The sequence below is a fragment of the Kogia breviceps genome, chromosome 15 (assembly GCF_026419965.1).
Source record: "Kogia breviceps isolate mKogBre1 chromosome 15, mKogBre1 haplotype 1, whole genome shotgun sequence".
Taxonomy (NCBI): Eukaryota; Metazoa; Chordata; class Mammalia; order Artiodactyla; family Physeteridae; genus Kogia; species Kogia breviceps.
The window spans coordinates 50,713,018-50,734,392 of record NC_081324.1 but is presented as its reverse complement, the minus strand read 5'-3'; the positions used below and the strand labels follow the sequence as shown (position 1 = coordinate 50,734,392).

The window sequence follows — 21,375 nt, the reverse complement described above, 5'->3', positions numbered from 1 at the left end:
TGAGTTTGTGGTCAACTGAAACCCTTTCTTTTTTTTTTTTTTTGGCTGTGTTGGGTCTTCACTGCTGCATGTGGGCTTTCTCCAGTTGCGGGGAGCGGAGCTACTCTTCATTGTAGTGCACGGGCTTCTCACTGCGGTGGCTTCTCTTGTGGAGCACAGGCTCTAGGCACGCAGGCTTCAGTAGTTGCGGCACGTGGGCTCAGTACTTGTGGCTCGTGGGCTCCAGAGCGCAGCCTCAGTAGTTGTGGTGCACGGGCTTAGTTGCTCCACGGCATGTGGGATCTTCCCGGACCAGAGCTCGAACCCGTGTCTCCTGCCTTGGCAGGCGGATTCTTAACCACAGCGCCGCCAGGGAAGTCCGTGAAGCTCTTAATGGTTTTTCTCAGGTGCTGGGCTGAGGCTTTCTCTTTTCCCATCTAGGATTGTTGTGTTTTTCTTTGGCTCGTGAATGGGTATGTGGACATTTGAGCCAACTGTAAACAATCCAAGAACGTGGAATCTGGTTCTAAAATACAAGTCATAGATATAAGATAGTGTGGTTTCTAAATTTGGGCATAGAGTGTTTATTCAAAATGGCTACCCTCACAGCCCCAGCCTCAGATTCAGCAGGTCTAGAGTGAGGCCCAGAAAGAGGCATTTGACCAGCCATGTGAGGTAACCGTGAGGTGCAGGAGGCAGGTGGGCCTCCCTTGGAGAAACACTGCTGCACATGGTCCCGCATTCACAGGCAGGCAAGGTGCTGGGGGATGCACATGGCTGAGTAAGGCTTCAGCAAGGGCTCGGCTGTGTGGTGGGAGGAGCTACGTTTTGAAGGGTGGGGAATGGAGTAGAGAGACTGGAGGGCTGAGGCTGGTCGGGATGGGTGTAGGTGGAGGCGGGTGGGCATTAAGAAGTTGCTTATTAAGATATTAGCAGCAACGAGCACCAACGTTTCCAAGTTTTGTTGTGTCAATCTTCCCAGCTCTTTGCCTAATGGGTTTAGAGAACAGATAAAACATGATGATTGTCATAGAAGAGCTGATACCTTTTATTTTAAAAAACACATTTTGGGGACATAGGTTCAATTACAATGAGAACAGTTGTTGACACAAAGTCAGTTTTGATGACAGGATCATATTGAAACTCAAAGCCTCCTGACACCGTCTTCTTCCCGTGTAAAACTCGTGGCCACCTGCAGTTGACCTAACGGAAACATGTAGAACTGCTCGCCCTGGGCCCCATGTTCCATGGATTTCTGGGACAGCACAAACTGGCTCGTGTACAAAGGCCAGCATTAACTTGTTAGCCAAGAAGAATGAAGCAGCCATGTGGTCACACACGATCATTTGATGTAGTTCAGAGTTGAGTCAGGTTTGTAGAACTTTACTTTTTATTTGTAGTTGTATCACTTTTGTAATTAAAAATAAAATGATATTTAATATAAGATATGTGTACACATGTATTTTGGATTACTGTATATTATATTCAGCATGTCTGGAGGCATGTACACAGTCCAACGGTAGGTTTTAGAAAAGACAGAAACCCTTTCTGAAATTCAGATCTACTTAATAGTGTTTTAACAGGAAAAAAAACTCCACTGGAAACTCCCTTGATATCAAAATATCACATACAGGGCTTCCCTGGTGGCGTAGTGGTTGAGAGTCCGCCTGCCGATGCAGGGGACACGGGTTCGTGCCCCAGTCCTGGAAGATCCCACATGCCGCGGAGCGGCTGGGCCCGTGAGCCGTGGCCGCTGAGCCTGCGCGTCCGGAGTCTGCTCCGCAACGGGAGAGGCCATGGCAGTGACAGGCCCGCGTACCGCAAAAAAAAAAAAAACCCACAAAAACAAAACAAACAAACAAACAAAACACATACAATGAATTAAGAAAACCTAAAAGTTTCCAACTAGGACAAATTTTCAGGAATTTTTTATGACTGAAGTAATTTTTTATGACAGAAATAAGTTTTCAATTACAACATGATGGCAGTTCAAATTCTTCTACTACAAAACATTATCATGAAAAGTCATGTTGTGAACACAAAATTTATCTTTCTGCAGCCTCAGTTTTCTTATCCACATGTCAAACATGAAGAACCAATGACTTCTTCAAAGGAAGAACCACAATTCCTTGCCCAACTATATAAACTGTAATCATATGTTATATATTTCAGTGAGGACATTTCAAAAAGTAAACTGCCTGCCAAACCCTCCTTAGAAATCTCTCAGATTCACTAGGATTGGCTTAATACTTCCAACAATTCCTATCATAGCACTGAGATTAACCTTGAAGCAGAAAAAAGCATATGAAAACAGGGAAAGTTATAAAGCACCTGCTACTGTATCCATCCTGATAACAAAATTTAGTGTCCCAGAGTAGAAAGTTACCAGTACAAGAAAGAATCTAAGCAATTCCTCCCACCCTGAGTTCTTCAATTGTGAGCCCAAAGTAAAAATGTCATGTTTTGAATTGGATTCCTAGGACTACCCGTGAATCATTACAATTTAACCTTGTGAAACCCACCTTCTTAGGCTTGAAAATCTTGTAAAAAGCAAAGCAAAAATTCATACTATAGATGAAGAGAAATGAAAACTCATGACTGCTGAAATTCTTCAACAAGGTATAAAATCAAGAAAATTCTCTTACTTTGGTCCTAAATTCAGTGGATGCTCCAAATTCAAAGAGAAATCTCACAACATCATTATGTCCTTGTTGAGCAGCAAAGAACAGGGCAGTTGTACCTGACTGAGAGAGAGAGAGAGGCTGGTTTTAAAAGCTTTTGGTTACATTACATTTGATTTATATGCTTGCAAACAAAACAAAACAAAATCCTTGCATATAAACTTCCAGCCTAGGAGGGGGCTATATTTGAACAGACTGTATTCCTCGTTCAGGTAAGCGACTAGTGTGGAGGCTGCTGGGTTCCAGAAATGTTAAGATGTAACAAGGTCTGGATGAGGAAACTGGGCTAGAATAGGAAAACTCTCATCTTTTTTTTTTTTTTGGCTGCCCCGTGCACGTGTGGGATCTTAGTTCCTCGACCAGGGATCAAACCCATGTCCCCTGCAGTGGAAGCGAGGACTCCTAACGACGGGACTGCCAGGGAAATCCCTCACCTTCTTAATAGACATGAATTTTAGAGACTACCAAAGTGTGCAAACGCTATGTGTCTAGAGAGCCAACTAAAGAAAACAATGGCAGGTACATCTTCAGGAGACAAATATTGATATTGCAAAATGGATTACAGATGAACCGAGGAAGAAGTCTGCTCTAAGCGTCAGTTCCACAGCACAGCCAGGCACTCTCTTCCAGCTTCCAAAACATGCAGGGTGAGGTCAGGGCCTCTCTTTGGCTATATTTCCAGACTGACCTGGCTCAGGGAATTCTGGGGGTCACCGGGGACCTTCACATCATCGTTATTTGTGACACACAGGTTACCTCTAAATCCAACACACTTAAGTCCTCAAGGGCCACTGTGTCCAATGCACAATAGTTTTCATCTCCAAGAACATTAGTTGAGCAGTTGGAACCAAACAGATAAATATAAAGACCATAAAAACCATACTTTGGGTGGAAATCAAACATTTCTCTTCTTCTCCCAGCTTCTCTCCATTTTTCTTAAGAGATTTTTGAGTATGTTGAACTAGCCCTTCACAATAAAGTCTTTGAGTAAGCAGATATGGACTGTATTGTTTTTATTAGAGAAAATCTGTCTTTTCTTTAAAGTTAAAATAAACAAAGGCTGTAAAGCAGAGAGGAAAAGTAAAAAGATTAGGGAAGTTTTAAAGTAGAATTCTAAAGGGGCCCAAACATCTTCCTTCCAGAAGAAAATCAGCAGCTGAAGTGAAGATGACCTAAAACAATGATTCGGTGTTGTGGAAATTACTCAGAAGAATCTGTCCGGGAGGAGACTGGATGGATTTCCTGTAGTCTCCGTACTGCTCCTCTCAAGGCCCAGGCTTGCTGATCTGGGGCTGTGGAGAACCAGTGTCCAGATGCTATCTATCAAGGGTCATTCTCCCACGGTCCACAGCCAAGGTGACACCCAGAGGGGAGAGGGAGGGACTTCTAGATGCCCCCAGGAAAATGCAGACCTTACACATGGTGTGTCTTACTTTTCTCCACTCAGGGATGGGGTTCCAGCCTGGGAGAAGGGTGTTTTGCTTGATAAAGCAAAAGTTTGGTTGGTGAATCATCCTTTCTGAAACACCTGCAGGTCAGGGCCTCTGATAAGAGTGGATCAAGGAAAACCAAGCGCTCCTGTCTGGTTTGGAGCTTGCCCCTGGATGCCCACCTCGGATCTGAGTCTCTGTGGACTGAGGTCACATTCACTCTAGGTGTGACCTTGGATGTGTCTCCACAAAGGTGAACTCACCAGGCCCTAGACTGGCTTGGAAATACATGCAGCCTCCCCAGGCCTGAATCTCCAGCCTCCCCGTGGCTCCTCTGCATCGGACTGAGAATGGATCCTCTGGCTAGACAGGACTCCTGAGACGGCCCTTGAACGACTGTGTGAACAGGCTCACATTTTAGTCTAATGTTCACCACATGCCTTTTGGAGAGAGAACTTTTTTAACTCATGGCTGGTCAGAGAAGCCCTTTGCAAACACGGTTTGGTGAGAATGGCTGAGGTAGGCTAGCCAGTGAGCCTAGCTCACAACGGTGGGTGACCCAATCCTTCTAAAAATACAGTGATCTCTATGAAAATCCTATACCTTCTATAGCATCTCATCCCAAGGAAAGAAGGAAGAACTGATTTAGGCTCAGGGCAAAACATATGGGTGTTTAAGGAATGTGGTTGGAGGTTTTGTTATGGGCCTAGAAGATTTGTTCGACTGAAGTACAACCAACAGTCCCTTCCTGGGCCTTATTTAGACACAATGCAGTCTGCAACCTGGGCTTTAATGTAATATAGGAAAAAAGCAATGATTACAGTCAGCCCTCCATATCCACAGGTTCTGCATTCATGGATTCAACCAACAACAGAAAGAAATATTTTTAAAAAATTTCCACAACTGCTATGGAGAACAGTATGGGGGTTCCTTAAAAAACTAAAAATAGAGCTACCATATGATCTGACAATCCCACTCCTGGGCATATATCCAGAGAAAACCATAATTCAAAAAGATACATGCACCCCAGTGTTCAATGCAGCACTATTTACAAGAGCCAAGACATGGAAGCAACCTAAATGTCCATCAACGGAGGAATGGATAAAGAAGATGTGGTACGTATATACAATGGAATATTACTCAGCCATAAAAAAGAATGAAATAATGCCATTTGTAGCATCATGGATGGACCTAGACATTATCATACTAAGTCAAGTAAGTCAGACAGAGAAAAACAAACATCATATGATATCACTCATATGTGGAATCTAATTAAAAAATGATACAAATGAACTTATTTATAAAACAGAAACAGACACAGATTTTGAAAACAAACTTACGTTACCAAAGGGGAAATGTGGTGGGTGGGGAGGAATAAATTAGGAGTTTGTGATTAACATATACACACTACTTTATGTAAAATAGGTAACCAACAAGGACCTACTGTATAGCACAGGGAACTCTACTCAATATTCTGTAATAACCTATATGGGAAAAGAATCTGAAAAAGAAAGAATATATGTATATGTATAACTGAATCACTTTGCTGTAAACCTGAAACTAACACAACACTGTAAATCAACTATACTCCAATAAAATTTTTTTAAAAAAGAAAAATTCCATAAAGTTCCAACTTGCCATGCACCAGCAACTATTTACATAGCATTTACATCGTATTAGATATTATGAGTACTCTAGAGATGATTTAAAGTACATGGGAGGATATGCGTAGGCTACATGCAAATACTATGCCATTTCACATAAGGAACTCGAATATCTGCAGATTTTGGTATCCACGGGGGGTACTGCACCCAATCCCCTGCGTATTCGGAGGGATGACTGTACTCTAGTCCTTTTTAACAATTCACTATTGTGGGAACTTCACATCTCTGTCATGGGCGTTATTATTATTATTATTATTATTTTTAACATCTTTATTGGAGTATAATTGCTTTACAATGGTGTGTTAGTTTCTGCTTTATAACAAAGTGAATCAGCTATACATATACATATATCCCCATATCTCTTCCCTCTTGCATCTCCCTCCCTCCCACCCTCCCTATCCCACCCCTCTAGGTGGTCACAAAGCACCGAGCTGATCTCCCTGTGCCATGCGGCTGCTTCCCACTAGCTGTCTATTTTACGTTTGGTAGTGTATATATGTCCATGCCACTGTCTCTCTTTGTCCCTGCTTACCCTTCCCCCTCCCCATGTCCTCAAGTCCATTCTCTAGTAAGTCTGTGTCTTTATTCCCGTCTTGCCCCTAGGTTCTTCATGACTTTTTTTTTTTTTTTTTTTTTTTTCTTTTTGCGGTATGTGGGCCTCTCACTGTTGTGGCCTCTCCCATTGCGGAGCACAGGCTCCGGACGCGCAGGCCCAGCGGCCACGGCTCACGGGCCCAGCCGCTCCGCGGCATGTGGGATCTTCCCGGACCAGGGCACGAACCCGTGTCTCCTGCATCGGCAGGCGGATTCTCAACCACTGCGCCACCAGGGAAGCCCCATGACTTTTTTTTTTAGATTCCATATCTATGTGTTAGCATATGGTATTTGTTTTTCTCTTTCTGACTTACTTCACTCTGTATGACAGACTCTAGGTCCATCCACCTCACTACAAATAACTCAATTTCATTTCTCTTTATGGCTGAGTAATATTCCATTGTATATAATGTGTCACATCTTCTTTCTACACTCAACTGTCGATGGACACTTAGGTTGCTTCCATGTCCTGGCTATTGCAAATAGAGCTGAGTTATTCTGATTCACGTGCAAAACCTGACTTACCTCTCTCTGGAGATTGATGTCAGCTCCCTGCAGGACGAGCTCCCTCACACAGCCTATGTGGCCAGCATACGAGGCAACCATGAGGAGCGTTGTGCCGTGCTGGGAGGGGGAGAGACAGATGAGCAGTTAGGCCACGTGACATCAGAGAGGTGGCCTGGAGAAGATGCCGCAGATGTCAGCTCCTCCCAGGACACGTCCGAGCTGAACGCAACATCTCCCGCAGTAAATAAAAGTGTCTCGTGAATAATCTTATAATGCAGACCAAACAGGAGAAAGCAAACGACAAATTGCTGAGGCTGGAATTTTCAATTCAAACATTCACTTACTTCCATTACCCTCAGACACGCAGTCCAAGTGAACCATGGTTACTGCATTTTGAGGCAGCAGTGATGTAATGGCCTCATTTTATGATTCCTGAGCCAAAACAGTTATTAATGCAAAAAAGTGGGTTAAGTGGTACTAGTTGGTTTTCTGAGTTTAGAATTCTTTATTTTCAAACTGATTCAGGTAAAGATGCAACGCGAGACTACAGAAGTGAGAGTCAGGAGACCCGGGGTCCATCTCTGTCATCAACCAGCAGCGTAACCTGGGGCACACTGTTCACAACTCCTGGGGCTCATTTACTTCATCTTTAAAATGAGGAGCTGGATGATATGATTGCCAAGGTCTCTGCCAGCTTTAAGATTCAAGGACTTGAGATGTACCACCTGATATTCCAATTCAAGTGGACTTTTGTGGTTTAATTTACATTTGTTTTCAAGGGCTCGAAACTAATCTGAACCATCTCTTTTGTGTGGTCAGCAGCCTGCTTCTGTGGAGAGGATAAGAGAGAGACAGATGGCTCTGCCTGTGAGGAAGCCTCACTAGGTACGGGGTGGTGATTCTTAGAAGCCTCATGCTATATATTCAATACATCTGTGGGATTTTGTAGGAAGGCAGTATAGTTGAGTGGTCACTGACAGTATGATTCTGGGCTGGTTATCTGAGTTTTCAAAGGCTCATTCACCTCATCTGTAATGTGGAATAGTAAAAGTATCTGCCTGATTAAATTAAATGGGAAAAAACAATAATTCAGGCAATGTGCTTAGATTAGTAATGTTAAATATTCAGTAAGAGTTAGATGTTAAAATAATATTATGATGCCTCAGTAAATGTTAGATTATTATTTGGTTTTTGTTGACTCGTGTGAAAGACAATCCTAGTTTGGGGAAAGTCTTGTTTGCTATAAGTAAAAGTACAGGTAGAATCAAGAAGAGCTAGTGGCTTCACAGAAGTGCTTTATGATATTCTTCTACCCCATGTGACTGCATTTGGTATTTGAATGTAAGACCTTCGTGTCGGCTGTACCACCTATCATTCAGGGGGACGTCCTCCTCCATGTTTTTCAAGATTAGAGTAGCAAACTTGGAGTTACTAACTTCCTCTTGAATGTGAGAACATTTTTATTCAGCATTCAGACAGAAGATTCTGATAACAGGGTGATTTAAAGGCAGTCTGAACAGGCAAGCTATGAATGTATCCTTTGCGTGAGAGATGAGAAAATTTTTTCATCATGGGTCACCCTGGTCTCAAAATTTACAAATCAATCATGAGCTAGAAGAACCACAGAGCACTTAACTTGGATATTTTAAAAAGAAAATAAAAAACATCAGGCTCATCTATTTTACAGTAAGGGAAGATGAATGAAACAAATAACCAAAATGCTCCTTTATACATTGTATTTCACTTCTACATCATGGTCGATTGAGGAAAAGTCAGAGGTTGGGACAAAGGAGAAATAGAATACAAAGCCTGCGCGTCTAGAGCCTGTGCTCCGCGACAAGAGAAGCCACCGCAATGAGAAGCCCGCGCACCGCAACGAAGAGTAGCCCCCGCTCGCCGCAACCAGAGAAAGCCCGTGCGCAGCAACAAAGACCCAACGCAGCCAAAAATATAAACGAACAAATAAATAAATAAATAAAAGAGGAGGGATCTGTGGATGTATTAAGCTACACAAAGCTGGAAGTCAGGAGAAGGTCATAGGGGGTGTCTGAAAAGGGGTGACTTTTAAGAAAAAGGAGTAAAGTGGTCATCAGCATGGTCAGTGGGTGAGGCCACAATGAAAACGGGCATTCCCACTCCAGTTCTGTCCAGTGTGGCACTGCTGCCCAGCAAGATCCAAGTAAGACCCAACGACCAGTTCACAGATGCCCAAGACCCCATATCAGTTTGGGTCCTGGCAAAGAACAGATGGAACATTCAAACTGGGATAACTGGACACAAGTTTAATAAAAAGACTATTTATAAGGCTATGCTCTGGATGTAGGGAAACTACAAAGAACAGTACAGGAAGCGAGTAACCGCGGAGCTGCACTGCTAGCCCAGGCCCGGAGGCGCGAGGGACAGGTGGTGGCTCCCAGGATGGAGAGGGTGAGAGGCCTGCTACCAGACAGGATGGGGGGCATCTAGACTCCCCAACATCCCTGTCCTCCCTCCCTCTGATTCCTGCCAACGCTCCCGCTGGCCAAACCCTACTGGAGGCCAGAGGGAAGCCAGTCCCCTGGGGCAGGCCAGACAGCTCCAACTCTAGGACACAGAGCAAGCTGGAGAAAGTTACAAGTGGGTCTGGATGTGCACCCCAAGCTGTCCTGCACTGATGCCCGGGGGGAGGGGGAAAGTAGAGCAAACTTTGATACCTCCCTTGGGCTGGTGGCTGACATCACCTACCAAATTTGTGCAGTAAAAGCTGGAAATGGCACACCCTGTTATCAGGAAGACAAGAAGGCTCCCGTGAAAACATTTCTATTTAATCCCTAAAAGCAAAACATCTCCTCTCTCCTCATCTGAAGTCCTCTTAGTTCCCAGAGATGCGACGTCCTGCTGAGGACAGAGAAATTGCTGCCTCTAGCCAGGGAGGGAAGGGCTCTCGAAGTGATGCCTGAAAGTAGGCGTGAGGACCTGTTTTTAGTTCCCCTTCATTGCCAATGAGGATATTGGTGTTTGCAAAGGTAAGGAAGGGATAAGAGGCTGGGTAGAGGCTTCCATCTCTCAGTAGAAAAAACCCAACTCCCACATCCGCGGTAGCCCCCTTCTGTTCTGAATCACCTCCCTCTTTTCTTCTTGGACTTGGCCGATTCTGATTCCCAGTGACGTGTCTCTTCCCCTATTGTGGCCCCTCCTGTTTTATGCAGGTAATGCCTTTCCCAGTATGTTTTGAAGTTCCCCGTGGTACTTCGGACTTTTTGAAAAGGATGAAGCAAGCAAACATATGAAAAAGCGGACAAGCACTGTGAAGGAAGGGTATTCAGCAGGCGCTCTCATGCCAGCGGGGGACGGCGAGCTCCCAGCATGCGTGTACCGAATGGACCGGTCCGTACACTGTCTCTGCAGTCCACGTCCACTCGGCCACTGTTCAGCAGCAGCCGGAGCAGAGCCAAGTTGCCCCTCCTCGCTGCCCAGAACACCGCGTTGGCAAGTGGGGTTTCCTTCTGCAGAAGCAAAACAAAACAGGATCTTAAAATCGACCTGCATTAACACTACCACTTCTGTGCAAGTACGCACTACCATTCAAAAGGGAGACCTTCCAGATGTCTGATCATTTGAAAGAGTGCTCCTCTGGCAACAGGTGATTGTCGCGTACTTGGTTATGGGATGCAGATACCCGAGCCATGGGGCTGTGATGAAGAGCCGTGTTGCTGATTACACAGCACTATTAATACCCTTATTTCGCACCAACGTCCTCACTTTCCTGCCTCTGTGTCTCTGTTCACAGTTTCCTTTTTGTTTGAAATTAATTTTCGCCCATCCTTCACGGCCAAGGTTCTGCTTAAATGTTATTTCCTCCCTGAAGTGTTGCCAAATCTCTCTTTGCCTCTAAGCAGAGGGAAATCTCTTCCAATTCTGAGTTTACAGGTACTTTTTCTGTGCCCTCAATACTTTCTACCTGATTCCAGCTGCCTGGGTAAATGCCTCACTTTCCCTCAACAAAATTTTCTCTGTTTCAGCTGGGACTTGCCAGAGGTTTCTGCTGAGAACAAGGAACTCTGGGCGGAAAATGTTGCTGTGAGTCCTCGGGTGGATCCTTCACTCTGCTCCTGGGTTATTTTAAAGTTGCTAAGTTAACGTTGGAACAACTACGGAAGGAACGGAGCTGGAGAATAGTTCTCCTGAATCAGAGCTGCAGAGCTGACTGTAGTACCACCACCTTCTCTAAAACAGATCAATTTGAATTTGCAGAGAACAGTCCCTGGTGGGGGTGAGGGACAGACAGAACCAGACAGCTCAGGGTTTCCACCCCAGCCCTGGGCAATGGACTTGGCCCCGCTGAGGCCTGGATTCCTCTCGCTCAGATGGAGATCACATTATCTGCCTTGAAGTTTATGGTAAAAATTAAATGATGCAGGTTAATTGGCTAATACGGTGCCCAGCACATCATACATGCTTACAAATACTAGTTTCTTTCCTTCTGTCCACCTTCTTTACAAAGTTAGAATCAACAGGCAAAACTGAACTCAGAGTATTGGTACTAATAACGAATTCTGCTGGTCTCAGGAAATTTTCTAGTATTCAAATTGTTTAACAGAAACACTTTTTGGGGTGGGCTTAAAGCACGTATCTGACTCAGAGGGTCTTTTATGCAATATGTCTTCTAAGTATATGTATCAGGTATTACATACAATACCTAACTCACCAATGCTAAGTTAAAAAGAAAACACTGACACTTTCAGCTGCTCCACAGAGAGCCATCACAAGTGAAAGTCCAGTGGCAGCAGAGTGGTGGCAGCACCTGTGGGTGTGAGGATTTAATTTTAGGAGCTCTTCAGCACATACACAACTGAGTGTTCTTGTGCATTCTTGGACAAGAGCGTGGCAAAGTGGGGAGTGATAAGCAGATTACAAACATACTTGGAATGCTTCCCTGGCTCAGTTAGGAGGAAAAAGATCAACTTCAATTCCAGGTGAATAATTGGCTTCCCCTGAAGGTGTAAGTTTTACTGTCCCAGGAGTTTTCACACCCAGTATCTGTGGTTTTTGCACCAGGCTGGGTCTGATGTTACAGTTGTTAGTAAGTGGGTGAAGCAATGGCAAGGCTGTATAATAAATCATGAAACAATGACCCGTTAATAGAGAGATTGCACAAGGCCAAGATGAAGTTTGGGAGGGTGAGTCAGGAAGACAATTTAATATGCACCATGGAACAGCTCTGTTGGCTTTTCTGGAAACATGAAACCTTGAGAGTCATAAATTGTAAATCATTTTCAGTGATTTTGTTGTTTCACTTTAATCCCCAATACCTTTCAAAAAAACATTTGCAAACCACAAACTTCTATTGTCATAACAAGCTCTCCAGCCAGGACCCTCTCCTGCCTTTAGGATGGCCTCGGGGATTCCTCTCCTGCACGGGCTAGACATCCTGGTTTCCTACAAGGTTCTAGAAACTGAGCTTTGGGAAAAGGTGTAAATCCTTCATTTTCCCTCAAGAGCTTGATATACGGGGAGGTGGAGGCATGATAGAGTAGTTGATTTGGGGTGAGAGAGAGCTGAGTTCAAGTCCTGACCCTGCTACTTCCCGGTTCTGGGACCTTGGACAGGTTATTTAACTTCTCTCTGCCCCAGGAAAGTGAGAATGATATTAATAGTGGTAGTATAGTCAGTATCCTTGGGGGATTGGACCCCCTGCAGATACTGAACTCTGTGGATGCTCAAGTCTCTTATATAAATCGGCACAGTATTTGCATATAACTTATGTATCTCCTCCCACATACTTTAAATCATCTCGAGATTACTTGTGATACCTTACACATGTAAATGCTATGTAAATAGTTGCCAGTGCAGGTCAAATTCAAGTTCTGATTTTAGGAACTTTCTGGAATTTTTTTTCTGAATACTTTTGATCTGTGGTTGAATAGGCAGATGTGGAACCTGCAGACACGGAGGGTCAACTGTACCTCTGTCAAGGGCTGTTAAAGGATAAATGAAGTAATAAGTGCAAATGCACTTTGACAGCAAACGCTCGAGAGATGTGAGCTCTAGATGCACAGTCCTCACAGCCCTTTAAAAGACTTGTCCAGGAGAATTCATTTGTTTGGTCGCTGGCATGTGCTTGGGACAGTGGCACTGGCCGGGGGCTAGGACTAGAGGTACCAGTCAACCTTGATCTCTGCTCCAATGGCTTTATGGGCCAGTAGGAAACAAGCATCCCAGGCATGCAGGGTGCTGATGCAATGACATGGGGGCATCCTGGGAACTGCCCGGAAGGGCTGGAGTGAAGGACCTGCGGGGAGAGAGGGCAAGAGATGCTGTAGGGCAGGTAATCAGGGCCACATCTTGAAGGACTTGCTGTGCTATGTGATGGAGCTTGGACTTCATCTGGTGGGTACTAGGGAGTCAAGGAAGGGTTTTAAGGTGGGGAGAGACCACCAGTTTTGCATTTTAGAAGGTCCTCGTGGCAGCCTCAGGAAGAATGGACTGAGGACTGGAGCCAGACTGAGACTGGTGTCTACAAGGTTAGGAGACACTGTACAGACAGGGAAGAGATGGTGAGCTGAGGCTACGATCGTGGGGACAGCAGGATGAGACAGACGGGAGACATTTCAAGGATCTAAACTGAATAGTCCCGGTCTGTGACTGTCTGTGCAGGAGCGGAGGGAGAGGGAGCCTGGTGGATGTGGTGCCACTCGTGGAAGTCAGAAGCTCCGGTTGAAAGCCAGATTATGGGAAAAAGTGATGAGTTCAGCTTTGCACGTGCCGAGTTTCAGATGCCTATGGGGCATCTAGGTGGAAATGTCTAGCAAAGCAATGCATACGTTCTCCTATCACACTGCGGCCAACCCATTTTACTGGAGTGCAGGAGTCCTGAGCTAATACTTACCAAGTGCTTATTCCGTACCAGTGGCACATCCTCTGCAGACTAGCTCATTTAATGCCCACCACAGCTCGGGGACGTGGGTACATTATTATCCCACTGCTCAGATGACGTAAGTGAGGAGCGAGAAGCAACAAGGCAGGCTTCAGCCCCAGGCAGTCTGGTGCTTGAGGCTGGGCTTTCAGCCGTCCTACTGTCCTGCCTCCTGTGGAATTCTCCTGAGACAGCAAGGAATAGGCAGTGGGGACCCCAGTGACCTCCTTCCTACCCTCATTCCAAGTTCTCTTCTGCCAAGATGGAAAGTCCCCCGACCTTCCTTCTCTTTGGGGTCTACAGACCACATTGCCTGGTTAGCTTCCAAACCTCCTCTGGGTACAATCTGCACATAATCATAAAATGCTGTTTACAAAGGGCAGCCCCTTAAGCTTTTAAAGGAGCTGATGCACGTGAAAATGCTTCACACAAATCTTAAGCAAACATGTGATTACTATTTAACCTCTTCCTTGGTTTTTCAGGTTTCTGCAAGCAGGCTGTTGGCTGTGACATTGTCATCACAGCAGTGACAACCTATGTTGGGTTCTTGCTCTGTATCAGGCAGTTTGCTGAGTACTCTCACTGTTCTAACGCTTTTAATTCCCAGAACAACCCCATGAGGTAGGTGTTACTGTTCCCATTTTTAAGATGAGGAAACTGAGGCACAGAAGTGACTTATGTAAGGTCATCCACCTAGGAAGTAACGGGATTCAAACCCAACTCTGTTTGGGTCAGTCTGAGATCCTATATCTTATCCACTGTGAGAAAACCTGAGTATAACCTTCCACAAATGCCATCTTCCCTTCTCTTTTTTCCCCCTATTTGCTGCCAGAATTTTGGCTCACACAGTGGTCATTAGCACACTACCAGAAATTAAATACAGGAAGGAAGGGGAGAGAAACACAGAAGGGAAGTTGTTACTTGTACAGAACTGGAATTCTGATTAAAAGCTAAGAGGGGCTAGTGATCTAAACTATTGGTTTAAAAAAGGGTTGAGAATAATGTGGATTTCATTTGTATAATTAATCTAATCAAGAGAACATTAGCTGGGCTTCCCTGGTGGTGCAGTGGTTGAGAGTCCGCCTGCTGATGCGGGGGACATGGGTTCGTGCCCCGGTCCGGGAGGATCCCACATGCTGTGGAGCGGCTGGGCCCGTGAGCCATGGCCGCTGAGCCTGCGCGTCTGGAGCCTGTGCTCCGCAACGGGAGAGGCCACAACAGTGAGAGGCCCGCGTACCACAAAAAAAAAAAAAAAAAAAAGAACATTAGCTTTATTCAACGATGAATTGCTCTGATGTTCGAAGCCGCATTAAACAAGGGGATAAGGAGGGTTGAGAGACCACGGGCAGAAGGAGGTTTCTGATATGTCACTTTGTGCTAAATTGCTGAAATTTACAGAAGTGCTTAATAAAAGCTAACTGAGAATTAACCCTGTGTTGTTAAGTATCATTACACTTCTGTAAGTGATAGGAAACCTAAGAGGAAAAAGTAAGTGATTTATTCACCCAGGCATTCTGCCTAAGAGGTAGGCCTGTATAACACTGGCGTTTCCAAACTCAGAACTCAAGACCACGTTTAAAGTCCGTTTAACACATATATGTTCCGAAGAGGAAATCGATAGAGGTAGAAAGTAGTTTAGCAGTTTTCTGAAACGAGGATGTTTGGAGGAATACAGTGACTGCTAAGAGGTATATAGTTTCTTTTTGGGGTGATTAAAATATTCTAAAATTGATTGTGCTAATGGCTGCACAACTCTGTGAATATGTTAAAAACCACTGAAACGAACACTTTAGCTGGGTGAATTATATGGTATGTGATCTGTATTTCAATAAAGCTGTTAAAAAAAATACATGTCTTTGTTAATTTATTCTCCTGTGGCTCATCCAAAAAATTTCAGCTGATTGATGAACTGGAGTTGATTTTGAGATAATTTACATACCTTCAGAACATGGACGGAACATACAAGTTCCTGTACGTCTGACCAAGACATGAGCAATTTCCATCACCAAGATGAAGCCTGGTATTGAGATGCTTTATCCTCTTGGGTAAGACAGGCTCAAGAAAGACCTAGGTATTATTCTTTATCTAGTGATGATTCCCCTGGGATGGTGACCTCCCTCATTGGGTTAGGGTCTAACCCCCAAATTGTGCCAGACTTTTGGCAACCTCAGCCCTGGAGAAAGAGCTGTTATAAGGACAAAAGTTAATGTACTGAAATCCACCAGCTTCATTCCTCAAAAAGACTCAGACCTGCACTTTGAGTTTGCTTTTACTTTAAAAACAATTCCAACAAACATGTATCTCTTTTCCCAACCAGAACAAATTGGGAGTTGCCAAGGGTGAAACAGGAAGTTTACGGGAGAGGCAAAGTGCTACCAGCAAGAAGGGACTGCTGACAGCATAATGGACAAAGGATAAAAAAGGGTGTCCACGTGGTTCAGAAGCAAATAGCCCTACAAGTGGTGACTCAGTCATCGAGAAGAAGCGAAATTGTGGTTTCTAACGCTCTGTCGATCCTCCCACAGACTCAGCCAACAATGCTGGGTCTTTTCAATGCAGGCCTTGGAGATCCAGGGCCTCCGGCCCACAAGCCTGTCAGCTGCCGATTAAAATGAAACAGTTAATCTATGGCTCCAAAATCAAAGTTAATGAAAACTTCATTCAGTATGTACAAAATGTAACATGTTGTCAACTTTACTAACTGCTAAAATTGGTATTCATAAAACATCGCTGACACATGAATATAATCGGCAGGTCTGATTTTCTCACTATACAAGAACTACTGAATTGCAGAAAAATCCTGGACAAATATAAATTAAATGTTATTTGTTGCTAAATAATTTAAAAAGCAATAGTATACAAATCCTTCCAAAAATGTACAATAAAAGTGCTTGGGCTTCCCTGGTGGTGCAGTGGTTGGGAGTCTGCCTGCCGATGCAGGGGGCGCGGGTTCGAGCCCCGGTCTGGGAGGATCCCGCGTGCCGCTGAGCGGCTGGGCCCGTGAGCCATGGTCGCTGGGCCTGCGCGTCCGGAGCCTGTGCTCCGCGAGGGGAGAGGCCACGACAGTGAGAGGCCCGCGTACCACCAAAAAAAAAAAAAAAAAAGTGCTTGTGGGATCTTAGTTCCCCAAACAGGGATTGAACCTGGGCCCCTGGCAGTGAAAGTGCTGAGTCCAAACCACTGGACTGCCAGGGAATTCCCAAAAGTTGCTATTCTCATTGTGGGCTGAAGGTACATTTTAATATGTTTGGCATGATGTGAGTTGGGGCTAGTGCAGGGTTAGTCACCGGCCTATGACTCTGCTCCCCTCCTCCACTCCCCCTCAAGCCTTCCCTCTGTGCCTTTCGGAACTCCTCCACTTGCTGGAAAATCAACCGTCTTTCTTCTTCACTTAGCACCAAGCTTCTCTGCCTCCCTGGTGGAGGCTGGGCCTGCTCCCACCCCAGCCCTAGGGTGGGGAATGGGGCTGGGCCCTCCTCACCTGGCTTCCAGACACTGCCCTTCTCACAAGGTGTACACATCTCTGCTGCTTCAAGACACAGGCCATCCCACCTTCTCATCCTCTGCCTCACCTCAAGGTAGTTGTCGCCTCCTGACATTTTCTTCACTGAAAATGAACATTTTCTTCACTGAAAATGTTGGCACCTTCCTTTCTGCCCACCCCAAATTCTGACCGCATCCTGGCCTTCACTTTACAAAACATCAATATCTCTGCCCCTCCCACCTCCTGAGAACTTCAGCACTCAGCTCAATCATCCCCTCCATGAGCAAGCCTTCTCAGCACTCCCTGTTGTCATCTTAAAATACGTTTTTATTGAGATATAAGGTACATACTATAAAATTCATCCTTTTAAAGCATATAATTCAGTGGTTTTTAGTTTAATCTCAAGGTTTCACAACCAGCACCACTATTCCAGAACATTTTCATCAAACAGGAGAAATCTTGTACCTATTAACAATCACTCCCCATCACCCCCTTCTTCCCCCAGTCCCTGGCAACCACTAAGCTACTTTCTGTCTCTATGGATTTGCCTATTCTGGACATTTTGTATAAATGGAACCATATAATACATGGCCTTCTGTGTCTGGCTTTTTGCACTTAACATAATGTTTTCAAGGTCCATGCATGTTGCTATGTATGAGTGCTTCATTACTTTTGTTGGTTGTATGATATTCCATTGTATGGATATACCATGTTATGGACTGAATGATTGTGTCCTCCCCCCTCCAAGTTACTATGTTGAATTCCTAACCCTCACTGTGATGATATTTGGAGGTGGGGCATTTGGAGATAATTAGGTTTAGATTAGGTCCTGAGGGTGGAGCCCCCATCGTGGGGTTAGTGCCCTTACAAGAAAAGGAAGACATTAGAGCTCCTTCTCTCCCCTTTCTGTGGAGATAGCCAGAAGGTGGCTGTTTGCAAGCCAGGAAGAGGGTTCTCACCAGACATTGAACCTGCCAACAGCTCCTGACATATGTTTTCATTTCTCGTGCATATACACCTAGAAGCAGAATTCTTGGGTCATATGGTAGCTCTATGTTTAACTCTTTGAAGGATGACTAGACTGTTTTCTATTATGGCTGCATCATTTTATATTCCTACCAGTAATGTATGAGGGTTCCAATTTCTCCACATCCTTGCCAACACTTGTCATTGTCTGTCTTGTTGACTGTAATCATCCTAATGGGTGTGAACTGGTATCTCATTGTGACTTTGATTTGCATTTCCCTGTTGGCTAATGATGTCAAATATCCTTTCAGTGGCTTATTGGCCATTTGTATATCTCCTTGGGAGAAACGTCTATTCAGATCCTTTGACCATTTTAAAATTGGGTTGTCTTGTTTATTGTTGAGATGTCTATTATCATTTAAAGATACTCAAGTCTCTACCATTTTAAAGCAAACAAACCCTTGGCCAAGTCTGGATTCCTGCTGCAGCCACTGTTTCCCACAGAATTTTTTGAAAGAGTTCTCTCCACTTGTGGTTTCCATCCACTCTCTTTTCAAGCTATTACAATCTGGCTTCTGAACTCAACATTGCATTAAAACTGCTCTCAGCAAGGTCACCAGAGCCTGTTTTGTTACTAAATTCAAGGTGCACTTTTCAATTCTAACCTTGTTTGATTTCTCTGTGGTATTTAACTCTGCATCCCTCTCCGCCTTTATGGAAAGACTACAGATTCTTGGCTTAATGATAGCACATGCTTCTGATTTTTCTCATACATTTCTGTCTGCTCCTCTATTTTCTCAATGGGTTTCCTTTATTCTGCTCATTCTTTTTTTGTGTGTGTGTGGTACACGGGCCTCTCACTGTTGTGGCCTCTCCCATTGCGGAGCACAGGCTCCGGACGCGCAGGCTCAGCGGCCATGGCTCACGGGCCCAGCCGCTCGGCGGCATGTGGGATCTTCCCGGAACGGGGCACGAACTCGTGTCCCCTACATCGGCAGGCGGAGTCTCAACCACTGCGCCACCAGGGAAGCCTATTCTGCTCATTCTTAAAGTCTTGAGCTTCTTTAAGATTTTGTCCTCAGTCCTCTTCTTTCTTTTTTTTTTAAATAAATTTTATTTATTTATTTATTTATTTTTGGCTGCATTGGGTCTTGGTTGCTGCGTGTTGGCTTTCTCTAGTTGTGGTGAGTGGGGGCTACTCTTCGTTGCGGTGCGCGGACTTCTCATTGCAGTGGCTTCTCTTGTTGCGGAGCACGGGCTCTAGGCTCGCGAGCTTCAGTAGCTGTGGCACGCGGCCTCTAGAGCACAGGCTCCTCCGTGGCATGTGCAATCTTCCCGGACCAGGGATCGAACCTGTGTCCCCTGCATTGGCAGGTGGATTCTTAACCACTGCGCTACCAGGGAAGCCCAGTCTTCTTATTTTCTACCTTTACATGATCTCACTGGGCTATCACATTCATCCCCAAGGGTTCAATGACCACTTAACACTGCTCACTCCTAAATCTCATCTCTATCTCCTGCCTAGACTACTCTCCTGGGCTCCCAGTTTGTACATCTGTCTAATCAACATCTCTACTTGGACTCCTATCCATCCTTAAACTTGACATGTCCCACCCCAAACATTTTATCTTTACTTCTCTGGCCTTCCCTAACTCAGTGAATCACATCAATTACCGAATTCTGCTGATTAAAAAAATTTCTGTCACTCACATTTGTCTGCTTCCTCTCATCCTCAAAACCTGTGCCCTAGTCTGGTACCATTTAACAAGATGACCCCAACATCGTCCTGACTGGCTTCCCAGCTCCGTTCTCTTCTCCAAACCGTAGCCAGAGATCTTTCTAATATGCAAATCTCACTGTGTCATTCCTCTGCTTACACGAGCTACTGTAAGAGGTGGGATTACACTGGCTTTGGAGCCAGACACAACAGGGTTTCAATCTGAACACCATTCACACACTGGCTGCACGGCTGTGGGAGGAGTTATTTAACTTCTCCATGTTTTAGTTTTCTTATTTGGAAAAAAAAAAGTGGGGGGCACCAAAGTACCATCTCGTGGGTCCTCCTGAGGATTCAGAAGATGCACCATGATGCCCTTGGTTCAGAGTCGGGCACATTTTATGTGCTCAATACATTTTAACTACTATTTTTATTAAAACCTTCAATAGAGGCATATCAATGAACCTCATTTTCATCCCAAAATGTGGGCGTTAAATGAATGACTTTAATAACCTCTTTGGACACTGAAGTCTGGTAATCAATCGCAGCTCCACTCTGCGCTGGTCACTCAGCTTCAGGGTCAAAAAAAGTCCTGTGGGGAGGAGGCAGCAGTGGTGCGGCTGGCGTTCGGGCATCGGTGCCGTAGCCCCGGTCCCTGCGAGGGGCGGCCGCAGAGGAGCGCAGACCCAGGGCTTCTTCCCCGCCCCCGCCTGACTGTTACCCCGGCGACAGTCCCCGCCGCCCCTGCGCCCCGCGGCCGGGCTCACCGAACCTGCAGCCAGAAGTACTGAAAGCCTTTCGGGCAAACATCGCAGCCCTAGACCACAAACTACAGGAGCCATCCAGGCCCGGTCGCTCCCTGCGGCCCCCGCCAGGCCCCCGGGGCGGCGGCCACCCCACCCTGCGGGCCCGCGGCGGCTCCGGGCGGACGGTGGGTGCGGGCCCCACCTCCGCAGGTCTGCCGCCCGCCCGGTGCTCCCTCCCGGAGCCCGCGGCGCTCACCTTGAACGACATCCTGCACATGTCCGCGGCCGCCCCGCCGGGACCGGTGCGCTTCCGGCCCGGACGCGCGGCCCAGCCCTCCCCCGCTCTCCCGCCGCCTTCCGCAGAGGGGCGGCCTTCCCGGCGCCGCGCGCTCTCGCCGCCGCAGAGGGGGCCGGCGGGGGTGGGGGTGGGGGTGGGGGTGGGCGGGGGGGTGGGGGTGGGCGGGGGGGTGGGCGGGGGGAGAGAAGAGGGGAAGGGGGAGGGGCGGGGCGCTCACACGCGACCGCCGTCCGCGTACCTACCACACACACACTCCCAACTCCGCATGCACTGTGCACACTCTACACACACACAGGTTCACACACACACCACTGCAGGCTCACAACCTCACAACACTCTTCACACATCCAGGCTCACTCTATCCCACTCCATCCCACTCCAAACTGTACACCTAACACTGTGCACACTTTCCAG

General features: G+C 45.9%; 1 protein-coding gene across 7 annotated transcripts in view; it reads right to left on the bottom strand.

Moving 5' to 3' along the window:
• The window catches only part of ANKRD29 (ankyrin repeat domain 29), a 44,608-nt gene extending 23,574 nt beyond the window's left edge, over positions 1-21,034 (bottom strand). For 2 of the 7 annotated variants that reach the window (XM_067015987.1, XM_067015988.1), the window contains exons 1-5: positions 20,920-21,008; positions 17,232-17,357; positions 10,230-10,340; positions 6,874-6,972; positions 2,625-2,723 (exon numbers count right to left, since the gene is read on the bottom strand). In XM_067015987.1, coding sequence (XP_066872088.1) covers positions 2,625-2,723; positions 6,874-6,972; positions 10,230-10,340; positions 17,232-17,297 — 375 coding nt within the window. In that variant the 5' untranslated portion in view covers positions 17,298-17,357; positions 20,920-21,008. Of the gene's footprint in view, positions 1-2,624; positions 2,724-6,873; positions 6,973-10,210; positions 10,341-17,231; positions 17,358-20,919 lie in introns of all 7 variants that reach the window. The other 5 variants (XM_059040870.2, XM_067015990.1, XM_067015989.1 and 2 more) reach the window with 4 other exon arrangements.
• Between the last annotated feature and the right edge of the window lie 341 nt (positions 21,035-21,375).